At 41.3% G+C, this 21,774-nt stretch overlaps 1 protein-coding gene across 1 annotated transcript in view; it reads right to left on the bottom strand.

The window, feature by feature from the left end:
• KLHL14 (kelch like family member 14) overlaps positions 1-21,225 on the bottom strand; it is a 100,790-nt gene extending 79,565 nt beyond the window's left edge. Inside the window, exons 1-2 of the mRNA XM_032151716.2 lie at positions 20,859-21,225; positions 17,855-18,850 (exon numbers count right to left, since the gene is read on the bottom strand). Coding sequence (XP_032007607.1) covers positions 17,855-18,807 — 953 coding nt within the window. The 5' untranslated portion in view covers positions 18,808-18,850; positions 20,859-21,225. The remainder of the gene's footprint in view (positions 1-17,854; positions 18,851-20,858) is intronic.
• Positions 21,226-21,774: the final 549 nt, after the last annotated feature.

Raw genomic sequence — 21,774 nt, 5'->3', positions numbered from 1 at the left:
TTGGGCTCCCCCTCTTCCTCACACACGGAGTCTGGCTATGTGGTGACCGGAGAATGGTCAGTCACGTGCCTATTATCTAGTTTTCCTAAGATGGAAGTAACTTTAAGATTTGTTTGATCATATCATAAAGATAATACATGCTCACTGAAAAAAATTCTGACTATACTTAAAAGCAAGAAGAACTTACTACATAGTAGGTGCTCAATAAATGCTTGTTGTATAAATGAAGATATGACGAACAAAAGAAGGAATAGAGTCTGACATAGTGTCTCAGGCCTGTAATCCCAGCACTTTGGGAGGCCAAGGTGGGTGGATCACTTGAGGTCAGCTGCTCGAGATCAGCCTGGCCAACATGGTGAAACCCCGTCTCTACTAAAAATACAAAAATTAGCTCGGGGTTGTGGCGTGTGCCTGTAATTCCAGCTACTCAGGAGGCTGAGGCAGGAGAATCACTTGAACTTGGGAGGTGGAGGTTGCCGTGAGCTGAGGACATGTCACTGCACTCCAGCCTGGGCGACAGAGTGAGACTCCATCTCAAAAAAACAAAACAAACAAACAACAACAACAAAGAAGGAATAGGTGGGCAGACTAAAAGTCACTTGTAATCCCACTATCCAGGAAGATGTTATAGATTCTTTATATCCTTTTTTTTCCTTACTTGTTTCAAGGTTCAGTCAGTGGGGTGGAGGTGTCAAAAGGCAATGGGGAAAAAGGAAAAAGCGTATTTCTGAACCATAGGGTAGAAGACTCAGAGAGCCATATATTGGGAAAAGGACATGCATATCAACCAACTCCCAAATCTAAGCTGCTATTTTTACTATGTAATGCCCTAGACCTTCCACCTTTTATCCCTGTCTGAGCATGTCCAAATAATGAGTCTTTCTCTTGTTACGTTATCACATTCATCATTTTTCTTTGGATGTCTCTGCTTATCTTTGTTCTTTAGGTCTAGTGTTGTCTTATAGAATAGGAGGCTACCATGATAGAGTACAATGTTTACCAAACTTCAGTTATCAGTACAACAGAGGACTTTCATTATTTTTTCCATAGCCGCACACTTTGAAATTATTTACTAAATATTTTATTTAAAACTGCTCACGTAAAAAAATGCTTCCTTAAAAATCCCAGGCTATTGTAGTGGTTCCCAATGTGGGAACTTTTATAAGCTATCAGAACTCCTCGGGGATTCTGATTCAATGATCTGGGATGGGACCCAGCATGGTGTCTGTGTGTGTGTGTGTGTGTGTGTGTGTGTGTGTCTTTTAAGCTTTCTCAGTGATTCTATTAATAATATGCAACCAGTATTAAGAACCATGGTTCTAAGCAATTATATTTACTAAATCATGGGCTTCATGGGTTAATTATTTTATCTCTAACATACATTAAAACATAACAATACCTAACTTATTATAAATGTTAAAATGATTTCTTGTGTACCATCTGAAATTGTCTCACATTCTACCAGTGGCAGATAAATCCTACTTGGGGATGCACTATAAGAAATGGAAGAAACCAGGACTTTAATATCTGAAGCTCTGAAAAGCTGTTACATTCCAACTCTGCCACTTCCTGTCTGTGTGACCATGTGAAGATCAACATCTTTGTTGGCTGTTGCTTTACACATTGCAATTTTGATTAGCCATCTTCCCACCCCTTCACTTCTCATCCCACCCCTGTGGCTCCCATCACAATTCTTCCAGAATGTTATTGTGTCCTCTAGCATGCAGTTAGGGTAGTTGGCTTATGCTTTTGCCACATTCCTCTAGGCACCAAACTTGTAGACTGGCTGGTGATGGCAGAGGCAGATATAACAAAAAAGTCTTAAGACCTTTATCTGAATCCATGAAATGTAGCCCACCCCCACCACCCAAGGCTTACTTGGCTCATAAGCCCCAAGGATCAGGACGAGTTTATCTTTATATTATACATAGCACTTGACACTTCATTCTTGGTCCTTTGCTTCATGAGGGACAATGGCTGCCAGCCAAGTTTATACTCACTGCATTTCCCCCTCCATCCCCACCTCCCAGATTAAAGCTTCCTTTAGTAACTAGAAACAGTTGAATATCTTCTTTGCTTGATTACCTATATAATCCCTAATTCTAATACCTAGTACTTAGCACCTTTCTTCTGAAGAGCATAAATTGCAATGGAAATAGCATCTCATTAATCCTCCCCACATCCCTATGAGGAAGTTGCGTGGCAAGCATTAGCTCTCAGACTAATCCTCCTGCCTGCAAGTGGGATGCAGTGTCCTGCTGCTCTCTAGCACAGATGCTTGCTACTGAGCAAGCTGGTGGGGACAACCAATGCATGTGTGACAGGAGAAAGCTCTTCTCTTTGTTCAAGAGAGATGTGGTTCTGTGCAGCCTGTCACAGTGGAGCCATTCAAGCTCGGTATAGCCTAGTGACGAAAGGAGATAAAGCATCACTCTCAGGCTAGTGATGGACTCGTAAGTAATGCCTGCATTTAAACTCCTAATAAAGCCCAATTATTAGACTATGCTGCCTCCTGAGAGCCAATCTCATTACTGAGACTTCGTCCTGTCTTTTTCTTTCTCCCTCCCATCTGGCTGGCTTTTGGAAGAGATAAGAGTGACTTTTTGACCTAAGGAAACTTTGGCACCTGCTGCAGAAGAAAAAATGCAGAAAGACACCAAGGTAGCAAAATAATAATGAAAATTTAAGTTCAGAAGGATGCAACATCTTTCCACTAAAATTGTATCTCTGAGAGAGTGAGACATAATGGTAGAAATGAATATTTTGACAGCAACTTGACATTCTGAAGAAAGAAGTTCAGCCATTCAAGATGATGCTGAGAGGGACAACAGCCTCCCGATCTAAAGTCCAATTTCATTCATTACTCTAATTCCAGGCAGAGGTTCCTTGTGGGGAAACTGTGAGGCTCTTTTGGAGGAACTGGAGCCAGCCTCCTGCCAACCAGGCTGTTTCCAGTTGGAGAGTCACTGCAGGAGTGGCCATGCAGGGGGATAGTGAGAAAAGTTAGTAACAGGATAGATTTCTCCAGGCTTCTCCCGGAATATTCATGGCAACAAATAAGGGTCCATTTTCAAGAAGGGAGTTTCAGTGGATTCCTTCTAAAAGGACTCAACATTTATTTTTAGGGTAAGAAAAATGCTATGGAATCATCTCGGGGTAAAGATGAAAGAAGAAGGTTATCCTTAGTTTTGGGTAGATCTGCAGCAAGGGAGGGAGGCAGGCCCTGGCGGGTGTGTGTGCTGAGGAGACAATGAGGTGTGGCTTGTGGAATCCTGCTTAGGGACACCCCGCTGCTGTGGGTGAAATGGAATCTCTTATCTTCCTCTGCTTTTCCTCTCCCTCCTTGTAGGGAGCCAGTTCTTTCTGTTCTTTGCTGTATCACCAACCCTCGAGGGACTATGGTGCCACAATGAACCCTAGGTGGAGGGCTCTGTGGTGTCTAGGAAGCCCTCCAAGGTCATCCGCCACTGGAAAGGGCATTCACAGAAGCCTCTGAGACCCACCCAATCAGCTAATCTGGAGCAATATTCTTTTCATTATCAGATCTTTGACATGTAGCAACAAATTATTCTGAAAAGTTTACCATATTCTCTGAAGTTGAATTGTGGATGCTATACTGTGTGGCTTGAATTATTCTCTAGTGCAAATTCTCTAGTGCTATAGGGACCCAAATTTCATCTCTAGGAAATAAATCCCCTAGAATTTGCAAATTCCGGCAACTTTCCCTATGACTCATTTCCCTTTTTCTCATATCAATTAATCAAATTTCTTTTAATTTTGCAAAAATTTTTCCCTATCTTTTAAGAAATCACTATCAGTATTTTCTCCTATCTTTTATAGACATGTAGCAAATTCAAAAAACAGAAGCGATTATTTGTTTAGTTCCATGATTTTCAAAATGTGGTCCAAAATCTACTGGTAGCAAAACTACCTATGATGCTTGCTAAACATGCAGATTCTTGGGACCTCCTTTCAGATCAATTTATTTAGAATCTCTGGGGTGGAGCTAGGGGAGATATATTTTGTTAAAAACCTCTATGGTTGATTCTTTAAAAAAGCTACTGGTCTAGGCAAGATCTTCTGGAATTGAGGAAAAAGGATCTGAATTTTTTTTTCTCTACTAGCTTTACATTACTGGAAGAGCTATTTATACACTGCTGACTTGGATAACTGTTCAACTGCCTAGATAACTTTGCTTGTATGGATCTAGTTGAAAAGTAATATTTCAGTTAATTTCCCTGTTTTCTAATTTTGTGTCTTAGACTTGGCTTTGTTATGGACTAAACCGTGTTCCCTCCAAATTCATGTGTTGAAGCCCTAACCCCCAAAGTGACTATATTTGGAGATAGAGCTTTTAAGGAGGTAATTAAGGTTAAATGAGGTCATAAGGGTGAGGCCCTGATCCAATATGACTGGTGTCCTTATAAGAAGAGGAAGAAACACCAGATCTTTCTCTGCATGTAAGCACAGAGAAAAGGCCATACAGGGTTACAGCAGGAAGGCAGCTGTCTACAAACCAGGAAGACAGGCTCTGCAGAAATCAACCCTGCTGGCACCTTGGTCTTGAACTTCCAACCACCAGAAATTGGAGACAATAAATTTTTGTTAAGCCACTTGGAGACTTTAGGGTTTAGAGTTTCCTTCACACACAAACACACATGCAAATGTGAAACACTTTCCAAGAAAACCTTTCTAAGGTGAGATTATTCCTTCTCTTAATAGGTCAAAAGAATGACTGTTTCCTGGAAGTTGGACTGTCAGTTTGATTAAACTGATGGAAGGCTTGGCGTGGCTCCTTCCTGCACAAGAGTGTCCCTTTTCCTGGGATAGATTTTTACCTAGACTACTTGCTGTTGGTTTCATTTGCTGCTCCTTAACCCTGGAAAAATCGCAAATCTTGAATTTATTTGAGTGCCTCAAGAATGGTGTTTAAATATTTCAGTTTTGCATTGCATGTCTATTTTCTCTTTTCAATTTTGAATACGAGAATGCCAATTGAAGTTTGTCAGGATCCTAGGTGTTTTGAAGTGACTGTCTAGAATTAGATACCTTCTCTACATGACTAGAACTTCTGCCAAGGGAAGAAGATGTCTTCTAAAGACAAAAACATGTGACTAATTTCTAGAGGTTTTCTGCATTCTTGGGATTTGTTGAAAATGTATTCTAAAACCTGTAAAATTTTCACATTCTTTTGATAATACCTTGTCTCCTTGAAATATAAAGAAATCCACACTACAATCCCTACTATCTTGCACTCAGAGCTGTCATGGTGGCTCAGTCTTCTTTCTTACATATCAAAGATGTAAATCTTTTCAGAGAAAGCAAGAATTTGATTGCTCATGAAGATACGTAATCAAAATAGAAATTGTTCTATCCAGCAGCATAAACACTAAGCCCAAGAAATGATTTGTTGGCCAATAATCCATAGCCACACATTAGAAGCGACAATGAAGTAACAGTACCCAACTTACTAAGAGTAGTAAAAGTAATTTCTCTTCAAGAGCAGCAGTAGCAGCAGTTTTTGCCCCTAAGGAAAACTGCCAGGAGACTGTAGCAAAGGAAAGATGAAACCGGATAAGTTATTCTCTTGATAAATTTAGCTTTTCCGTGTCGGAATCCACTTGGTGATACGTGTGGTGAAGCCCTCCATTGAATCTCAGCCTTGACTGAAAATCCTGTGCTTTGCTGTTTCCTGCTGATCCCCACAAGGAATGTTTTAAACTGAGAGCTGCTGTTTTTTTGTTTTGTTTTCTTTTGACATGCAGTACTTCTTCTTCTATAGGGCTTCTTATCAGTTATCATGTCTTGGAAGTCAAAACAATTTCACTTTATTTCCTAAAATAATTATTGTATTAACATTGCTTGAAAAAATATTTCTTATGTGCCTTTAAGAAAATTTAAGTAAATAAGTCGAGTAATGAAAATATTTTCCTTGAAATGAAAGATTTGCTTATCCAAGTCCAGAATATCATTTAAGAAATATGATGCCCAAGTCAACAAAGCTAAAATCACACGAAGAGGAAAACAAACAATACCAAAGTCAATCACAGATATTTTTCTCTGCCACATCAAATGCCAAGATTTTTAATAATAGTCATAAGTGTCATATAAAAGCATCTAGAGAATTTTGCACTGTACATCTGCATGCATTTTCTTTTCATTTTTGCAAATAGTGTAACCTATTCCTGTAGAAGGTAGCCCCAGCTGTGATCTAGGTACCATAAGAAGTCCTACGATGCTTACAGGATATTTATAACTTAATCATAAACAGACACATAGCACAACTAAAAAAAATGGCCAAAGAATTTGAATAGACATCTCTCTTTCTCTCTCGTATTTTTTTGTTGTTTTTTTTGGTTTTAGAGATGGTGTCTCGCTCTATTGCCCAGGCTGGAGTGCAGTGGACCGATCATAGCTCACTGCACCCTCAAACTCCTGGGTTCAAGCAGTTTTCCTGCCTCAGCCTCTGAGTATCTGGAACTATAAGCATGCACCACCAGGCCCAGAGACATTTTTCAAAATAGATATGCAAGTGGCCAATAAGCACATGAAAAGATGCTCAACGTGATTAGTCATTCGGGGAATGCAAACCACCATGAGATACTACTTCACATCTATTAAGATGGTTATAATGAAAAAGACAGATGAGTATTGGTGAAGATGTGGAGCAACTGGAACTTCATAAACTGCTGGTGTGAATGTAAAATGGTGCAGCTGCTTTGAAAAGCCATCTGGCAGTTCCTCAAAAGGTTAAATATTTGTTTAATGTTAACTGAATTAACATATGAGGTAGCCTTCCCATTCCTAGGTATATGCATACCCAAGAGAAATGAAAACATATGTCCATATAAAAACTTGTATAGGAATGCTCAGGGCAGCATTATTCATAATAGCAAAGAGTGGAAACAACCCACACATCCATGGATAAACAACAAAATGTAGTTTATCTGTACAATGGAATATTATTCAGCCATAAAAATAAATGAATTACTATTACCTGTGGCAACATAGATGAACCTTGGAAATACACTACATGAAAGAAGCCATTCAAAAAAACCCACATATTGTATGATTCTATTTACATGAAATGTCCAGAATAGGCAAATCTCTGGTGACAGAAAGTACATTAGTGGTTACCTAGGGCTGAAAGTGGGGCGGATGATGGTGGTAGTGAGGGAATGATTGGTGATTGCTAACAGATACGGGTTTTTGGGGGAGGAAATGATTAAAATGTTCTAAAATTGTGGTGATGGCCACACAACTCTGTGAATATACTGAAAACCACTGAATTATATTCTTTAAGTGGGTGAATTGTATAGTATATTAATTACATCTTAATAAAGCTGCTCAATGTGAATCTACCGTGGGTTTTCTAAATTTTCTGATTGCATGAATAGATCAAAAGGATGGAATAAAATTCCAGGATTGGCTTGGGATCTATATATCACTCAAAGGTGGATAAAATGAACATGAACTTAAAATGATGACTAAAATGGATAATGCTTCAGCAGAAGCATAATCATTATCAGAACTGCATCAGTACTCACGTTGTGGAAATCCAACTCTAAACATTCTGTATGGAAGTGGAAGTCCTAACAAGTGAACAGAAAGGCAAGTATATATAAATGGAACGATTCCTATAAAAATCCAAGCTATCAATCATTGAATATTTATAGCCAGGCACTATACTAAGTGATGTACATACATTATTTTAACAGTTAGAATTACCCTAATGAAGTGGGTATTATGATGTGCATTTTATAGGTAAGGAATCTGAAAATAGGTTAAGTAAATTACCCAAGGAGAAGCAGCTTGTAAGTGGTAAAGGTGAGATTTAAACTAGAATTTGTCTAACTTTCAGGTCTTAATTACTACACAATACAGCTATTTAAGATATCTGCATTATAACCTTGTCTCACTCTCTCTCTCTTTCTCTCTCTCGTCATTTTGGAGTGAATACTTGTGAAACCTTAGGAGAGGGAGATTACAGGAATTGCCACTGACAATGGTGGTACAGTTGCTATAGTAACCAATCCACCAAATTCATCTGTGTTACTGGGCACACACTTCTGCCTCTGTAATACACCCATACTGACTGGGATCTTTCACTGTATCACTGAACTCCTGTTAATGCATATGAAATAGAAAGTGGTGAGGGCCTAGTGTACACCTGATAGCATTAAAGTGTTTCCTTCAAAGTTTCCCTCCCTGACTCACAGGTTTACATGCCCTTTTTTAATCCCATCGTTTTGCACAGGATGCTCTGATGTGGTTGGTTTTGAGGGGTGCTCAAAATCAGAGCCACACAGCCCTCTGTTGTTTTGTTCTAAGAAGGATTTACAAATACGACTTTTTTTTTTTTTTTTTTTTTGATGACAAATTGACCCTCCAGCCTAATAATTCCTCACTCAGCGCCAGATTGTGAATTGTGGACCATCCCACCCTGACCCTGACATTCAAAATAGACCTTTATCTGATAAAAAACACATCTCAGAAATCAATCTATGTAAAATTTGAAGGTAGCACCCAATAATATGTGATTGGACTATATACACACACAGACACACACACACACAAACATGCACATCCATCTTTCCATATTTTTCAACAATGCCTGTACATTTTCAAGGACTTTTCTCAGATATTGCTGCTTTCTCTCTTCTTCCTTCTCTCCATTTCACTGGCCTCGCCTGTCTTCAGAGGCACCTGAAGGCACATAAGGCAGGGAAGTGAAACCGACTGTAATTCTTCAGTTCACTTCTCTGCAGCCTCCAGTGAGCCAGTCTCCATACGGTGGCCCAGCTGAGCTCTGAGGAAGTTCAGAGTCCCCGCACAGGTGCAATTTACCAACCCCCTCACAGGCGCTCTGGGAGCAAAGAAGCCAGACATAGGCATGTGAAAGGCTTTGGGAGCAGCAGAAAAGAAAGTCTCTAAGCTTAAGTTTATGAGATTAAAAAGAAGAAGAACTCTCTTCTATGAAAGGAAGAAATGAAAGACATTTATAACTCAACCAGCCATTTTCCTTTTGAAGAATGAAATATAAATTGCTGAGAGCTGTCGAAAATTCTAATGTTCCCACTTCTTTCTGATGCCCTTGGTTTCACCTTTGGTTGCCTCCAACTTCATTCCTCTGGTGTTAACAGTCTCTGACTATTTCTGTGATATCAGTGGTATCATGAATATGTCCTAGTGATTTTTTGATAGGCAAAAGTGCATTCAGGTAAATTTTGCTAAATATGTCTTTTAAAATTAATAATACACAAACTTAAAACAGCATTTTATGTTTAGTTTTTCTACAATCTCAGCTGATCTTTCTACAAACGCTGGTATTTAGAACTATAATTATTAACCCATTTTACTGCTGCAGGACTCGGCTTACGTGGAGCCAGGCCACTCATTTAGGTTTATAATTTCAAAGGCAGCAGTGTTTCCACAATAGTATTACTTCTTTTTTCAGTTCAACTGAAAAACATGCTGATTTTTCCATTTTAAAATGTATCTATGTAGTAAATAATCCTTAGCAGGGCCTGCAACTTCCTGTATGATTTGGACAACCCCTCTTGCCACAAATGTAGCCACGCACCCTTTTTTTTTTTTTTTTTTAGTTCCTGGAAGGTGCCAAACTCTTTTCTGCCCAGGAGTTTTGCAGGTGGTCTTCTCTCAGCTTTGCCTCTCCAATTGCATATGTTGCCTTCTCCCCAGGCTCATTACTTAGAATGGCTCATCTTTCAAGGCTCATCTTATACCTTTGCTGCAGAGAAAGTCTTCTCCAGTCACTTGGATAAGGTTACAGCTGTCTGTTACAGGGTGTCCCAGCCCATGACACTTTTCTCTTGTAGGTTATGTATTGCCAGTGTGATTATTTTGTGTTATTATTTACTCTTTCTCTTTTTACTGTAAATTGCATGCAGTCAGAAATGTGTCTGTCTTGTTCAACTCTGTATCTCAGAACTTAGCTCAGAGCTTGATGTACCATATATGTTCAATGCAAATGTGGAGGATATTCCATAGCACAACTTCTGATTAGTAGTAAATTGCAATGCATCACTCCAAGTTTCCACTAACAGTGTGACACAGTCATGGGCCTGCGTTTAGAAAGCTGTCAGAGGTCCTGAAGTTCTCCTTGTTTCTCAGGTCTTTTGCCAGGTCAAATTACATAGGAATTCAGATGATTTTGCAACGAATGCAGTTATATGTTTATCTCCGTACATTCACATAACGGCTTGTCCCCTTTGAACTCTGACACTTTTGAAACTACTGCATTACCTAGCACAACAATGGGTTTAAAAAAAAAAACAAAAAAAAATCTTATTAACTCAGATTACATATACATAGTTATTGAACAGAATGGAATTATAGGTGGTAAGGTACCATGATTGACATCTTTTCCTTGTGAAAATATTTTCTTTCTTTTGAGGACTGACTTTTTTTTTCTTTTTAATGGAACTCTGTCTATAACTCTAAATTATAAAGGTTGGGTATGCCATGATTTAAGTGTTTCTTGATTTGTACTTATCTTGATTTGTAAATGTTGAACACCTAATTTCCAGTCTTTAGAACTTTCTTGCCCGTCTTCTTTTTCTTCCTTTTTCAGATGGTACACATTCTTAATAACTTGTTTGATACCCCTTATTTCCTTGCATTTTTCTTACTTCTTGTTTTTCTTCTTTTTCTCAATACCCTATAATTTATTTTCTCTTTTTATGGTAGGCATTCCATAGTACCTTTCTGCTTTACTTCTAATGTTGCAAATAGTTCTAATCCTATTTGTATTAATATTATTTGTGAATAGATAAACCTCTCTGGTATTTACAGTAAAATGAACACACTCATTGTATCATCTGTATTACAACAGATAGCCTTTCTCTGGTTAAGTCATCCTCCTACCCATATCAAAATAGTGTTTTTGTTTTGTTTTAATTTAAAGAAATCATCAGTAGTAAAGCATGTATTGTGAATTATCTTGGAAATCAATGGCAAGGACATGGAAAATGAACATATTTTCTGAATTCTAAATGAACGAGAGAAGACAAACATTTATGATCTAATAATTGTTAAAATGATTTTCTTGAAACAAAATATAAACAGAATAAATTTTCAGTTAGAGAGGTCTTATTTTATGTTATTAAAATATACAGGTATTTTTATAATTCCAACTTCTATCTGGTTATTTAATCACCTGAAAGTATCACCAACATGAATAGTGTTTTACTGTCACAAAAACAAATCTGACACCCCTCTAGTACTTCAGTGCACAGAAATCCAGGGAAAACAACTTTTGTTTCAAATTCAACCTTCAAGGTTTTGGTTTTTTTTTCATAGTTATTTTTCATAGTTAAACAGAAAGTTCTTATTTTTCTCTCTTTTCTTTATTTAAAGTGCATTGGCTCATTCTATTTTTAGTAAGTCAATATTATAGTGCCAAATCTCAGCAACTTCATTATTTAGCCCCTTAATTCAGAACTAATAATTAAGCACTGTAGACCAGAAGGATAGAATTCTGGCTTTCTAATGTCTTCCCCTCATTCTTCATTGGTTGAGTGGCCTGAAGAAGAGTTAGATGGCAGGAACTTTTAATGACTTTTGTGGTGTGGTAAAACAAGTGGAAGGTGTAGATAAGAGTTTGTCTTTTGTAAATGCCACATCTCCAATATACACTCATAATGGCAGGGTATTTCCCTGGTGATAAGGACCTCTGACTCAAAACTATTCAGATAATTGGGTAAATTACTTATCTTCTCTGAGTCCCAGTTTTCTCATCTTTAAAAAGGCTGAAAGAGTGCTGTAAAGATTAGAAACGTTGTAAGTGATAAGTCAAGCTTGTTGTAGTTGCTCAGTCAGTGATAGCTACTATTAGTATTGGCAAACAACAGGTTGTGTGTATGTTTGCGTGTGTGTAATCATCTTTAAAATTACCTATATTTTTATTGCACATTAGCTTTGTTGATTCACACTATACGGTGCCAACCTTAAGTGTCTATCTCAATTATATTTAAGACCAATAGCAATTTATAACGAACTCACAGTTTTGGATCAAGGTCAGGCACTGAGTTAAGTGCTTTGGTTACAAATATTCAGAGAAGTCACTGTCTATTGGGGTCTGAGACAGACACGTAAGACAAACCTACAATGGGGTACGTATTCCTCCAGAGGTTGTTCACTTTGCAGAAGGCAGGCAGGATCTATACTCAATCCAGTTGATCCACTCATAAGTCAGGAATCCTGATAACGCATGCCCTTTGACCAAAGCAGCTGGAGATACAGATTGACACTTAGAAAAATAATTGCTCACATGTTCATTTAGTTTAGATTAGCTTGCCTAGATTAGTTTGCTGAATATGTGCCCGTTAATCTCAGAAAAATAGTGTGTTAAATATACTCGCCTACTTTGATTTCCTACTCGAAATGATTAAAATATCATATAAACAATATTTAAGCCTCTTCTGAATAATGATGACCATTCTACATTAGGAGGTTTTATATCCAGTATGCTTGAAAAAATGAGAAACTCATCCATTGTTTTAATTAATCACTATTTAGCTTCCGAGGATCACTATTCAAATCCTTAAGTCATATTCTGGAAAAATGAACTTCTAACTTAGCACGGTAGAATTATTTAGACTTGAGTTCTTTCCAAATGGAAGGATGAAGACTAATGGGGATTTTTTCCACCAGAATAAGGGCAAATTGTTTTTGTCCATTTTCTTCACTGATATATCCCAAGTGCCTAGTGCATGGGTTGGCAAACTGTGGCCCGCAGTATAAATCTGGTCCACCTCCTATTTTTATATTTTTGTATAGCCTGAAAACTAAGAATGTCTTTTATGTTTTTAAGTGGTTGAAAAAATTAAAAGAATAATATTTCATGATGTGAAAATTACATGAAATTTCAGTGCCCACAAATGCAGTTTTACTGTAACACAGCAATGCCCATTCATTAATGTACTGTCAGTTGCGTTTTTGCACTACAGGTGAAGAGTAGTGTAGTTGCAACAGAGACCTTGTGACCCCAAAGCCAAAAATAAGCACCGTGTTACTTTTTATAGAAAAAAAGTTGCTGACCCCTGGCCTGGAAAAACAACCTCCTAATTTTTTTTTTTAAAGTCAGATACATTAATATTTAACCCTCACAAGTTTCTTTTTAAAAGAAAAATCTTAAGTCTACATATAACTCTTCAGTCAATTACTAGATTTCAGCCTGGCTAGCATTTGGGGAGTGACAGTAAAAAACAGCATACTGTGAATGACAACACAGACTTGCCACACTGCCTGGGGTCAGCTGTGCGATCATGGAGCAATGCTTAACTTCTCTGTGCATCAGTTTTTTATCTATATGAAGCTAATGAACGCACGCATACCTTGGGCTGTTATGAGAATTCAATTAAGTAATGTTTATGAAGTGCATCAACATCACTTGTTACGCAGTAGCAGTTGTAAATAAGGTAACACATTTTTTACTGTTTTTTAAGTTAAGAAAATTGGGATACTTAGAATTAGCTAAGGTACTGAGTGAACCTCATGTTCATAAAAATGGTAAAAATACAAGCATGAATTAAAACTGGAAAATGTCCACTTTTAACAGTAAGTCCTCTATTTCAATACCATGCTTACTATCCTTTTTAATTGCCTTCTGATTGTAGGATGTAACTGTTTGACTTCCATACCGGTTGATGTAATTTTGTAATCAATGGTCTTGTTTCAGATAATAAACAAATTGTATTCTGAATGGTTGAATAATTTCTGATACAAAATTTAACTACCTAACAATTTTTAATCTGAGGGTATCAAATTGATATAAAGGGAAGTAACAATTTAGAGAATGCACGGATACAAGATTAGTTTGCTTTGTTAGGGTTATTACTCAGTTCTTCGAAAGGGAACCAACAGAAAATATTGTCCTACATTTAATGAAACACTTTCTAAGCACCAAAGCCAGGAATCAAAACTGTATATTAGGAAATGTAATGGCATTTTAATTATTGCAAGTCATTTTAGCAGATAGATAATTAGTACCATTGATGTTTAAATAGATTTTTACATTAATTTATGAGAAATCTATAAATAGACTATGTTTTGTGGTAAATGAAATCTTAGGTAGTCTCCTGTTGTTTATAAAATATAATTTCTTTAAAACTACACTTTGATATGGAACCCTACACGGGACGTAATAGCTAGTTGTTAAATGTTTAAAAAATATGATTACTTTCATGAATGTATTCTATTACAGGTGTTTTCTTGGAGAAGGTTCAGTAAACTTTTGTTATGTGCAATAGTAATGTAGATTAACGTATTGATGAAGTATAACATTGAGCCTTTCTTATTTCATAATCTTAATTCATTCAACTTTTAATAAGCATTTATTTGTTATATTGTGTGGGGTGCAATGAAAATGTAAAACGTTAGTTAATTTTATCCAGTAATTAATATCTAGTCCAATTTGATTTATTTGGGATAATTGCTAAGTTATACATTAAAATTTCAAACAGCAAATAAAAAGAAACTATTTGGGTTACTTAAGCTAAATTTAGACTATGTCTTCTGTTATTTACATTTAATATACTAAACACTGCATATCATGTCACTTTAGGAAACTAAATTTTCATGCTTTAGATGATGTTAATATTGACTTGTAGAAAGATTAAATCAAGCCGATTTAATCTATCCATCACTTCACCTCTTTATCATTTTTTTGTGTTGAGAATGTTTCAAATCTACTATTTTAGCAATTTTGAAATATATAATATTTTTTACTAACTGTGGTCACGTTGCTGGTGCAATAGATCACTAAAACTTATTCTTCCTGTCTAACTGAAACTTTATCTCCTTCGTCAAGTCCTGTCATCTTAAATTACTTATGTGTGTATTTGAATACGGAGTGACAAGTTTCTTATTTTACTTATTGTCCTTGTGTTAAGTTTGGTAAAATGGAATATGAATTTGAGTGCAGCTGGTATACTTAGAAAAACCAAGCAACAAGAGGAGCATTTTATATTAATTTGAGTATTTGTATAAAGAGTTTATACTTGGGTTCCTTTACTTTTCTAGACTTAATAAAAACTCAAAATTAATAATCTTTAAAATGCTTAAATTATTGTTATATTAACATCTCTACTTTCTATAGATAATATACTCTTAAACAAGTAAAGTCTCTTTTGAAGTTATTCTATTTGCTTATACTTTGTACTTATTCCAAAAGACTGGTCAATTTTACATTTTCATCTCCCTCTCTGAATTTAAGAAACTCTTTTATATTTAGAGTTTAAAAACTACAGGTGGATAAAAAGTAATAAATACAAGTTCCTTCTATTCAATTGTCTTCAATGAAAGTGATGTAATCTCAAAAACAATTGGTTAACACATTTATCCCCCTGTTAAATGACACATAAGGCTAAGGGAACATTTTTATATTACACTGATGCTATAATAAATGGGCTGATTTAATACTGTTGGTTGCAACTTACAGCATTTCTGTCTGCTTTAAAGTTAGGAACTTCATGGTTATTTTGGCATTCTTCCTATGAATTAAAATTAAAATAATATAATCAGTCTGCAAAATTCAAAATGCAACATTTACTAATAAAGGACTAAAACCTAAATTATATTATTTTGAGGAGAATGATAGGTTTGCATGAACTATTTGCTTTTCTATATCTTTCTCTTTTAAAAGAAAATACAGTTTTCTTCCTACTGCAGAAGTATCAGATTCTTGCAGCATCCATGACACTTGTAAGCATTCAGTGGTCAGACACCACTACATATCCTTCAAATGATGTGGCCCAATGAAGCTGGAAGGTGTCGTCACGGAGCCAGGCAGCCTGGTATCTCAGCCATCCACCAGGACAGAGCCAGCAGGCACTAGCTGGTGTGCTGAATCTTGACTAAAGTGGGAAATGGATTTTGCATTTTGAAAGTCAACTCTTCTAACATTGAATCTTAGGACATACCTGTTAGATAAAAGTGCACTGAGGGCTTCAGAAATTATTTACTGGATCAAATTTATAAAGCTCCTCTGCCAAAATTACTCTTAGAATAAGTTAAATCTTAATTTTATTATTCCTCTGGGTTTCTGAATTCATACCGTGTTATACATATTTTTGAAAGTGTGAGTAAATGTATCTTCAGAACTGTAACTGTGTTGTCTGAATTATCGACTATGTATGATATATGCTAAATGAAGTATACTTGTAGGTCATTTAAAAGTGATAAAAATTTAAATGACAGAATATTAATCACCAAGGCCCATCGCCCATCACACTGAGTTTGCCATTTGGATCTTCAGACAAACGAAAAATTCCAATACAATAAAAATACATTTCATGTATTTTTCCTCATTGGCTCCTTGTGCTGACTGTTAAAAGCACATGGGGATTTGGATTCTTGTTTCTTCTATTGTCCTATTATCATCTTTTGACAACACGATTCATTAACTCATCTCCCACAGATGTTAGAAAAATCAACTTACAGGGTTCTGTTACAAGTTCAAGATTTCTCATGCCTCCTGTTGGCCTCTCCTTAACACTAGAGCTGCCTAAAAAAGTGTAGAGAATATCTTCCATTTCTTTAAACTTTAGTTACCTAGGTCTGGTGGAAACATAATGAAACACATACACACACGTGCACACACACACACACACACACACACCATTTAATTCTATAAGGTTGCACAAGGTAGGCCCCATCCTTTAGACATCATTCTGATTGGGAAAATGCCCTGCTAGATTTTCAAACCATGTACTTTGCTACACTTTATAACACTTTGGTGGTTAGGCTGGAGTAGCCTGGCATCTGGAATCATGATGTTTTATCATGAGAAACTGAGAGGATACTGTTTCTCTTTTCTAAAAAGAGAAAGAAACCCTTTGCTAGGGCTCATTAAAAATGGTTTTAAATTTGGAGCCAATAAAACACGATTGTCAATTCCTACAGCCTTTTCACCTCAGCAGCATTTTAAAAAGGCATCATTTCTCTCTCCCCTGAAATCCTACTTGCAACACACACAACCACATTTTTAACTAGCGACAACAGAAGCAGCAACAACTCTCCAACTTCTTTGTCACTGGTGAGCAGGCACACAGACCAACTGGAGCTAGAAGCCTCTCCACTCCCCCATCCCAGTTTTCAACTGCACTCTTCTCAGAAATGGGAGTTGCTAGGCAAGATTCATCCCATCACCCTGAAATTTCTTGCTTTACTCTCCTTTAAAAGTGAAAAGGAAAGGCTTCCCACGACATAGAAAAGTTTGCCTGGGCACATGATACCAGCATTTCCAATAGTGACCCTAATAGACAAGGCATTTTGGAGCTCTGACATCGACAGGGAGCAGATCCCAGTAACGAAGAAACAACTTGAGTGTGTGACAGCAAGACCATGAAAGCCTGCCTTTGCAAGCATCGCCTGGGCTCTTCTGCTCACCCAAGGCAGAACTGAGGAGGGGTGGGGTGGGCATTCCTCACCACAGCATCCTTTTTCTTGAGCAAGCTCATCTTAAGATTTGTAGGGAGAGCTGGCTTAGAGAGACTCCCAAAGCCTCACTTCTAACTGCCCTGGCCTTTGGCCCCACCTGCCTGTCAATTTCAGTCTGAGTCCACAATTACCTTGTTGACGGCTCTGGGGATATCTAGAACCTCGGCTTTGGAGCGCTCAGGGATGCTGTTAGGCCAGTTCCCTATTGACCTTTCAGGGACTCTGAAATCAACTTTCCCCACACACTCTGAATTGTTTGCGTTTGTTTTCATCCTGCCAGAGCCACCCGCCCAGCCCATCCATCTCTCCCCTCCTCCTTGCCCCCTCCCCTCCCTCCGGCCTCTCTGGCTCTACCCCCCCCTCCCCCGCCCTCCTCTTTGCTGTCTCCTACCTGCTGGCCAGGCTCTGCCTGCAGTGCTGCCTGAAGGGCATCAGGTGGTAGTTCATGGCGTCCAGCAGCAGCTTCTGGCAGACTGGGTCGGTTCGCATGAAATCCACTGACTGGACCCGCTCCACTAGCTCCGGGGCCGGGATGAGGGCGAAGCGGAGGCGCTTCATGAGGTCAGGCGCATACTGCATGCGGGTCTCGCGGTCGTGCTCCAGCCACAGCACGGACATCTGGAAGAGCGCCAGCTCCGACTCCACGGGGGGCGGCAGCGAGTCCAGCAGGGCGCGCATCTCCTCGAAGTTGAGCAGCAGCACATCCTCCACCAGGTACTTGTTGGCCAGCTTCTTGGTCTCTTCCAGGCCGTGCAGCGCGGCGATCTTGCACACCTGCTTGTAGTTCTGCACCGAGATCTGGTCGTTGAGGAACTGCACGCAGAGCTTGGTGACCTGGGGGATGTGCAGGATCTTGCTGACCGACAGCACCTCCTCCACCGTGTCCAGGGACAGGGTCACGTTGGCCGTGTAGAGGTACTCGAGCACCAGGCGCAGCCCGATGGACGAGCAGCCCTGCAGCACCAGGTTGTTGATGGCCCGGGGGCTGGTCAGCAGCTTGTCGTCGGGGGAGGAAGAAGGAGTCCCGGGCTCCTCCTGCGGCGGCGGCTGCTGCTGCTGTGACGGCTGCTGCTGCTGCTGCGGCGGCTGCTGCTGGTCCTTGGGGGCCCCCAGGCCGTCCTGGCCGCCGACCCCTCCCCCGAGAGGGGGGTGGCTGGAGAAGAGGGATCGGAAGTACTGCGAGCAGGAGGCCAGCACGGCCTTGTGGCAGTGGAACTGCTGGCCCTGGGCCGTCAGGGTCACGTCGCAAAACAGCTGCTTCCTCCACAGCAGGTTGAGGCCGTGCAGCAGGTTGTCGCTGTGGCTGGGGTCGAAGGTGGAGGTCCTGTCCCCGGATCTGGACATGGCGAGCTGACTCGGTGCACCTGGCTTTAAACCCTCCTCCAACCTGGCAGACAGGGGTGGGGGATGGGAGGGAGGGGAGCTGGGTGGTGGAGGGGGTGGGGTGTGGTCGGGGTGGGGAAGGGTGTGGAGGGGAGGGGAGGGCGAAGAACAAGAATCAAGGCTCAGCTTGGCTCCCTCCTGGCGCGCTCCGGACCCCGACCCTAGGAGGAAAGTCCGAAGACGCTGGATCCGTGAGCGCCACCAGAAGGGCCCTGTCTGGGGTCCCGGCGCCGGTTCTGCTCCCCGCGGCTCCTCTCGCCACCTCCCACACACTTCGTTCCTCACTTTCCTAAAACCACCTCAGCTCGGCTGTTGGCAGCAACAGCGGTGGCAGCAGCGACGGCAGAGTGGCGGCTGAGGCCGAGGCACCTCGTGGGCTCGTGTCCATGCCGGGCCGGATGAAGGGAAAGGCCGGGGAGTGGGGAGCCAGGGGTGCCCTGAAAGCTCAGAGGTGACCGACGGCGAAGGTCCCAGGTCAACTTGTGCCCGAAGCTTTGCTTTTCGCAGTTGGCCCAGTTTGGGGGAGGGGGTAGGAACAGGGGCCCGACAAGCGTGCGGGGTGGGCGAATCTTAGCTCTCCAAAAGCTGGGACCCCCTTCGATTATCCATGCTGCCCCGAGAAACTCCTAGGCTAATAGTCTGAAGGAGGAGATAAAGCCCTTTCTTCTCCCGGGAAAGTGCAGCGGAGCGCGGTGAGGACCCGCTCAGTGGACTCGGCAGAGGCGGGAGCGGTCCTTATCAATTCGAGCTCATTTCCCTCACCCTGGCCCTGCCCGCTTCCCTGCTTCGCAAACTGTTGGCTTCCCCGTCACCACTCAGTTTGGCTAATTTTCCAGAGATGCCTTTAAACCTGGCAGGAGAATCCTTCCACCACCGCCACCCCCACCCGGTGGCCCCCTCTCCCCCGTCTCGCTCATTTCAAAGCGCGGAAGTTCAGGCATCTATCTCCCCTTCCAGCGCGGGGCGGCACCGAGGACCCAGGGGGAGGAAGTGGGGCTGCGAGGACGCGTTTGGAGAGGGAGCCGGGAGGCCTGGAGGCCGGGAGGGATTCGTGTGCACGGTTTTCCCTCCCGGGCACCAGGCGCAGTCGCTTTAACTCCAGTAACTATGAGAAGTTCAAGTTAGAAGGCAGGTGTTGGGGGAGGGGTGGGGGCTGTCGAACGAGTGGGGGGGCGGGGGAGCAGTGGGGTGCGGGGTCTCTGCGCCCCACCCAGCATCGTCTCCGGCAGCCGCAGCTCCCTTCTGACCCCCTCGGTAAAGCCCCCAGCGCCCCCCACTCGGGCACCCCCACTTCCCCGGCCCTGGAACTACTTCTGTAAAAAGTCTGAGCCGCCCGCATCTAGGCAGAGGAGGGAAGGGTGGGGGAGGCGAGGCGAAATCGATACGCCAGGTCCTTAACCTGTAATTGCACCTTCCAGGGCTGAGCAGAAAGGGACCCTCTGCTCGCATCCCGCCCGCGCGCCCGCCTGCCCGCCAGGGAGAGCCGCCCCCGCCGCCGCCCGGCTCAGAGGGATCCCGCCGGACCTGCCCCTTCCACTGCGGCTCACTCTGCCCTGCCTGGCGCCGGTCCTGGATCGCCGGCTTCCTATTTATACCGGACTGGGCTCCTTTCGACTCACTTTACCATCCCGTTCCAGGTGGACCCTACCCTCCCTCGCGCTCCCTCCCCCGGCAGCACCCCCACGCCGGCCCCCAAAGCTCTGGCTTGCCTGAAACATCTTACAGAGTCTCTCTCCCTTTAAGAGGACCCGGTCATACCTCTCTCTAGCTCTCTCCGCTTCGTCGTCTCCCCCTCCCCATCTTTTCCTATTCCCCTTCCTTCTTGTTCTCCTCCCTTGCCTTTCCTCCTCATCTGCTTATTTCTTGCAATAGGAGTTTTTCCTTTATGAGCGTTTGCCATACAACTACCCCCCCAACCCCTCTGAAAGACTCCCTTCCCGGCCCTTCCCCCTCCAACAACCCAAAAGACAGAACAAAATACACACAAGGCAGACACAAGGCCAGAAACTTACCTGCTCTCAACCAGCTGCAAAGTCAAGGCTCACTTAAGCTCCCCCCAAAAATCAATTGTCCTTCCTTTTTAAAGGTTTGCTCTCTGCTTGGGAGGGGGAAAACACCTTCTGGTTCCCAACTCCAGGCAGTCACTCTTTACAATTTATTTTGTCGTACATCATTTGATCACCATGAATTAGCAACAGCAAGAAAATGTAGGAGAGGGAGAAAAGAGAGAAAGAGAGAGGGAGAGAGAGGGAGAGAGAGAGGGAGCAGAGCTTTCTGCAAGAGAAGAAGAAGAAAAAATGTACGTGTGACAAATTATGCTACCAAGAAACAACACATCATTATCCTTGGGCCTGGGGCTCAGTGAGTCGTAACGAGAGTAATAGGAAATCCACGGTTGGGGAGAGAAACGGTCGTGCTTGGCCAGTAGAGAGAGACCATACAGGGGGATGGATGCTGGAGAGACTCGCAAAATTATGGCTCAAGGCTATTGTAAAAATTGTCGAGCGTAAATGACTGCGATTTCAAACATCTTTGGAAGAAAGAAGGGGAAAAAGCGAGCCCCCCCTCCCTCCCTCTCCCTCCCTCTCCCTCTCTCTCCCTCTCTCTTCTCTCTCTCTATAAAGAACCGTCAAGTTTTAGTGCGCATTGCTAATTAGTCAATTTCTCTCTGCCTTCACAGGCTGGCGACTTCGCTGCTGAGCTGAAACTGCTAATTTCTGTGACCAGCTTTTTTCTTAGCTGTGATCTGGATGAATGAGTAGCTGTCTCACAGAGATGACAAAAATAAACTCTAATCCCCCCCAAAATTTCCACTACATCTTTCTCATGCATAGATTTATGATCTTCAAGCGCTCTGTGCAATATGCAAACTTTTTTTGTGTCTGTGTACATGCTGTTGTTTCCAGATTTCACTACATTGGTATGCTG

This window comes from Hylobates moloch, unplaced genomic scaffold, assembly GCF_009828535.3.
Source record: "Hylobates moloch isolate HMO894 unplaced genomic scaffold, HMol_V3 SCAFFOLD_5, whole genome shotgun sequence".
Lineage (NCBI taxonomy): Eukaryota > Metazoa > Chordata > Mammalia > Primates > Hylobatidae > Hylobates > Hylobates moloch.
The sequence above is the reverse complement of the archived record's forward strand: the minus strand, read 5'-3'. Positions and strand labels throughout refer to the sequence as shown.